At 37.9% G+C, this 6,000-nt stretch overlaps 1 protein-coding gene across 1 annotated transcript in view; it reads right to left on the bottom strand.

The window, feature by feature from the left end:
- The window catches only part of Ovch1 (ovochymase 1), a 52,219-nt gene extending 46,444 nt beyond the window's left edge, over window positions 1-5,775 (bottom strand). The window contains 4 exon segments of the mRNA XM_047549748.1: window positions 2,882-3,054; window positions 4,630-4,727; window positions 4,990-5,105; window positions 5,712-5,775. Of these exon segments, the coding sequence (XP_047405704.1) occupies window positions 2,882-3,054; window positions 4,630-4,727; window positions 4,990-5,105; window positions 5,712-5,775 (451 nt within the window).
- Window positions 5,776-6,000: the final 225 nt, after the last annotated feature.

A 6,000-nucleotide genomic window follows, 5' to 3' on the forward strand; every position in this document is an offset into this window, starting at 1 on the left:
GGAATGAGGCAGAAGCAACAAGATTTTCTGGTGCATTAGAAAAACAAATCAAGGATGAAAGAAGAATCAAAGACAAGTCCAAAGTTTTTAGCTTAAACATTGGAAAGATGGAGTTGTCATTAACCAAGATGAAAGTAGCTATGGGAAGAGTCTATGTGGGGGATAATTAGGGTTGCTTTAAACATATTAGGATCCTGCTTAGCCATCTAGGTAGATGACCACTAACCAGTTGGTTATACACAATCCATTAATTCTAAAAGGATATGTAATATAAAAAATCTAGGTTATATATATCTTCGTCCATTCAGGATCTAGGGGTTTAATACTTTGATTCTGGATAAGATCACCAAGAGAATGAGGACAGACTGAGATGAGGTCCAGACTGCAACTACAGAAGACCCAGAGGAGATGAGGAATCATTGCAGAAGACTAGGAAAGGGCATAAAGGGATAGCGGAAAACCAGGCAATTCTTTGAATTTAAGGTAAGAAAATATTTCTAGAAGATAGTATGAGCAACACCAACAAAAACTCTTAAGAAAGACAAGAATTGAGAGCTTATCTTTTAAGCTCTCAAGTAGGGGTCGTGGGGACCATGACAAGGGTAAAGTTGGTGAAGTAAATCGGAGTGACTTGAACATCTAGTAGATGTTTCCAACCTATTACAGAGGACTGAGAGGAAACTGGCATATTTAGCCTAGATGGCTCTTGATAGTTTTCCTATCAAAGGTGCAGTGATACTTTCCTTTGATATAGCATTCTAGCTTGATGACCTCAGTTGATGACCCTGGTCTCCTATCTTCTGACTTTCATCACTACTATTGAGAAGTCAGCTGCAGTCTAATTGTTGCTCCTTTTTTGTCAGTAGTCTGTTTTACTCTTTTCCCCTCCAGATTCTTTTGAGATCCACTCTATTCTAGTGTCCTACATTTTCAGCATGACATGTCTAGATAGAAAATTATTTTTAGTATCATGGTTGGAGTTACTGTGCTTTTTAAAACCTAAAGATTCATGTCTTAATTACAATTAACCCTCAGTAATTTTCTATTAAATTGGGAAATTTATTTTATTTTAAATGTATTTTATTTATTTAAAAATAATTATTTATTTATTTAAAAATAATTTATTTTATTTATTTTAAATTTATTTATTTTTTCAGTACTGGGGATTGAACCCAGGAGTTGCTTAGGGCCTTGCTAAGTTGCCAAGGCTGACTTCTATCTTGAGATCCTCCTGCATCAGCCTCCCAAGTCACTGAGATTGCAGATGTGTGCCACTGTGCTTGGCATCCTTTTTTTGGTCCTGGGGATTAAACCCAGGGGTGTTTTTCCACTGCATACATCATCAACCCTTTTATTAATTAATTAATTAATTAATTAATTAATTTAAACAAATTTTTTAGTTGTAGATGGATACAGTACCTTCACTTTACTTATCCATTTTTATGTGGTGCTGACTATGGAATCCAGTGCCCCACAGGTGTGAGGTGAGCACTCTACCACTGAGCCACAATGCCAGCCCTTTAATTTATTTTTATTTTGAGACAGGATCTACCTACATTGTTTAAGTCCTCACTAAATTTCTGAGGCTGGCCTCAAACTTGTGATTCTCCTACGTCAGCCTCCTGAGTCACTTGGATTACAGGCATGTGCCACCACGCATGGCTTATCCATGTTCTTTCTAAAGCTCAAATTGAATGCTTAATGTATCTTTAAGTCCATCTTTTCTATGTCTCTCACTCTATTTCTTCTGGGTAATCATTTCAGAACTTGTAGTTCCCTACATCTAATTTGATCTGGTAGATAATTCTTCTATTGAGTTTTTAATTTCAAAATACTATTTTATACCTCTTTGTTCTTTTTCAAACCCTTTCTTCCACCTGTTTTCTGTTCACCAGTCATTTTGATATATTTTTACCTCTTTAAAGTAAAACATACTTGTTTTACATGCTGTACCTCATTTTGACATCTATAATTTTTGAAGGTCTGATTCTGGTGGTTGGTTTTTCTAACTTCACCTTTGGCTATTTCTCTGAAGGTTTATTTGTGTGCTCACATTCTTTAAAACTTTATGGGAGTATACTGAAGTTAGAATTCAAGGCTCATGTTTTCTGAGAGTTTCTGCCAGAAACTCTGATTATTCACCTGCAACCATTTTAAACTAAAATCTTGGCCTGGAGAGCCTGGGCCACACAGGTAAAGTCAATTTGAGCCCTGAAGATGAATAAGGGTTGATTCATGATTGCAGATTCTGAGAACACTCTGTTCAGCGCCAAAGTTCAAACAGGTAATATTTCACTTTTTGTGGCATATTTTTCCCAATCTATTAAAGCATCACCTTTCAGAATGTCCCAGGTTTGCTTCAGCTCCTTACATGGCCAGGTAAACCCCTACGATCTTAGATCATAGATGCCTAAGTACAGCAACCTGCCTCAGTGGCTACTCCTTAGATCTGTACTCATTCATTTGGCCACAGCACTGCCTCTTCTTGCATTAAGAACAACAAGATTTTTAGTGTTTTATTCAGAATGTTTAATACTTGTGCTAACAGCATGTTGGATATTTTGTCTACTGTAAGGACAGAAAAAAAGAAGTCTTTGGAAACATTTTCAAAGTACCCAAGTCCTTGGTAGCTGGTGTAGAGTATAACTTACTCGAGATATAGCAGTACTTAGAATGCTAATGAGAAGCTGAGCATACATAATTTGTAACTGGGACTTGTAGCTTGTATAGTAATTTATTTTTTATAGGTACTAGACTGAATAAAACTTTTAAGGAACAAAGCTTACTCCTATTACTATTCTATTACTAGACACATATACAAAAATTGAACATAAGTTTTCCCCATTGTATTTTTACTATTTAAATACCTTTAAATACTTACCAAACTTGATTTTGTGTTTTAGATACAGCAGTACAATATCAAAACTCATATATCCAAGCCTGTTGAATTCGAGATGAATAACAATTTTTGAGACTGGAATATTCTGCTCTTGTTTTTCTTTCTGAAATAGGTTGTACTCGCCATTTGTCACAGTTAGATTTTTAAGTTGCTGCCTAAAACCAGAGAAAATGATTCAATAAGTAGTTCCCCCCTCCTTGGTTTCATATGATTAAATGAAAAGTGATTATTAAGACTTTCAGCATTTTCAAGTCTTAAAAGATGACATACCTCAGTTTATACCCAAAGGACTTAAAATCAGCATACTACAGTGACACAGCCCATCAACGTTTATAGCAGGTCAACTCACAATAGCTAAATTATGGAACCAAGTTAGGTGCCCTTCAACAAATGAATGAAACTATGGTATATATACGCAATGGAATATTACTCAGCATTAAAGAAGAATGAAATGACAACATTTGCTGGTAAATGGATGGAGCTGGAAAATATGCTAAGTGAAATAAGCCAATCCCAAAAAACCAAAGGCCAAATGTTTTCTCGATATGCAGATGCTCATTCACAATAATTGGGGGGTTGTGCTAGGGAAGAATAGAGTTACTTTGGATTAATAGAGTTACTTTGGATTAGAGGGGAGTGAAGGGAGGGTAAGGGGTGTGGAGGGGGGTGGAGTTGGGAAGGATAGTAGAATGAATCAGACATTTTTACCTTATGTACAATATGACTACATGACCAGTGCGATCCTACATCATGTACAAACAAAAGAATGAGAATTTATACTCCATTCATGTATGATGTATTAGAATGCATTATACTGTCATGTATAACTGTTTAGATCAAAAATATTTACTCATCATAAAAGTTGGATAATATTTGGAGACGACTTTCTCCCTTTCCAGGAAGCACAATAATTGCTGGGAAATCAAAGACAATTTCAAAGGAATCAATTTTCAAAACAAAATTGTAAACATTGCTTCCAAAGTTTTTATTCAGAAAAAATAAAAAGAATTGAAAGATGTTGGCACATTTTTTTTAAAAAAGGTATTCCTTTATTATTGATTACTACTGTCATACTTTCCCAATTTTTGGATCTTTTAAGAGTAAATGGGGGCTGGGGCTGTAGCTCAGTGGCAGAGCACTTGCCTAGCATGTGTGAGGCACTGGGTTGGATCCTTAGCACCACATAAAAATAAGTAAAATAAAATAAAGGCATTCTGTTCATCTACAACTACAAAAAAGAAAATTAAAAAAAAGTAAATGGTTTTCAGTCATTGAATGTCTACATTCTCGTGAACACTTTCACTTACTGTCATGAATTCCGATTATTTAAATGTCATCTACTTTTCTTCATTTGTAGACAAACCAGTCTATCCATGCAGTACTGTTTTAAACAAGATATCAAAGTGGCTTCCTAGCACTGCAACTTAAACTCAGGCTATTAAAACTTTGGCATATCTACTTAACATTTGATTTTAATAATTAACCACAACCCTTAGCCAAAAACTATATCCACAAATCCAAATCATAGATATTTGAGATCTTTGTGTAGCAGAGCAGAAAGCACAGGATGTCTTGGATCAGAGGCAAGTTTTCAGGCATCAGTAAGATCAGAGTATGGGTGGCAGAGTGAAGAAGGGGACTGAGATTCAACCTTACTTGATACACGGGCTCTTACCCCAGTATTGTAGCCATGAATCAAGGTTTGACAAGTAACAGAGATCACAACTTACCCATCAAGGCTACTTAGGCAGTGTGCTGCTGTGACTACCCTATCATCTTCAATCAAACTTCCTCCACAGATGTGGCATTCACCCAATTTTAGGGAGACCTGCCCAAGGAGAAAGTTATGGACATAATATATATTGATGCCATCTTCTTCTGAAACGTTTGAAATCAATTTCTTCTAATCTAATATAATATTTTTAAAATACTGATATAAATTGGATGATAGTAGGGTATATATTCCCATGAAGTAAAAGGTATCAGAAGAACATACTATCCTGGGGTCTTGTTACTTGAAACAAAAGAAATATTTCACCACTTTCTCATCCCCCCCCCCCAAAAAAAATCAATGTCTTTGTTATTCTGACCTGCCAGGGTTGTCCACCAACTGTTGAATCTCTCCAACTAATTCTGGAGAAAAGCCTAGATTCCACAGCAGGTTCCTCACTTTTCCAATCAGCTACACAAATTCCACACTTGAGTCCTGTGTACAAGGACAGAGACACATACTCTAGACTCAAAGAGCTTCATTTAAGGGTTCCCTTTGTCAAAATTCCATGGCCAGATTTTCCTGGCCTGGCACAATCTTTCTGATAGCACTCAGCTGCAGGCTGTTCCCTTCCTTTTCTCAGTTTTGTTCCTGAGAATATAACACAGCCACCACTGCTCCACTAGGACTTACCTCAGGACTCTTCTGACTGTCCTTTTGACCTAAACTACTTTCATAGGAGAAGGCTGGGCAGGAGAGAACCTGCTCTGCTTCTGGTGATTGACTAAGGCTTACTCTGGGAGGACACACATCACAGAATGCAGGTTGTATCAAAGATGCTGGCGAACAACACAGGCCACTCCTGAAGAGAGAGACTGGTCTTTTGGGTACTCCCACCTGATTGTGTTCCCTTGGAGGAGTGGACTCCTCAGCACAAATGTAGTGGACAGAACTCCATTATCCAAAGCATTTCAAAAAGGAAACCTACCCCAGGGCTTCCTCCTTCTGCCCTTTCTTCCTAGGCATGATCACAACACTTGGTGAAATGATCCCCACCTAGCACTCTTGACTCTGGTGTCTGTGTCAAGGGGTCCTGCTCACCCAGGTTTTGGTGGAGGCCAGTGGTAAGTAATAGCAACAAACCAACTCCAGTCAGCATCCCCATGACTTCTGCTTGCTGGGATCTCATTCGTCCAACTCTCAGGCTGGGAAAAGAGAGGGAAGAATGTGGGCTCTGCTGATCTTTATTCCCAACCATCCTACCAATGGGCTGCACCTGCTGGTCCCTGGCCTTGCAGGTGTTCTTCATGATTATTCCATCCTGAGCTGCTGCCACTCTCTGACCAACCGGTTTCTGTGCATCTCCCACTCCCATCTGGTCTTGGAGAGG

This window comes from Sciurus carolinensis, chromosome 4 (assembly GCF_902686445.1).
Source record: "Sciurus carolinensis chromosome 4, mSciCar1.2, whole genome shotgun sequence".
NCBI lineage: Eukaryota > Metazoa > Chordata > Mammalia > Rodentia > Sciuridae > Sciurus > Sciurus carolinensis.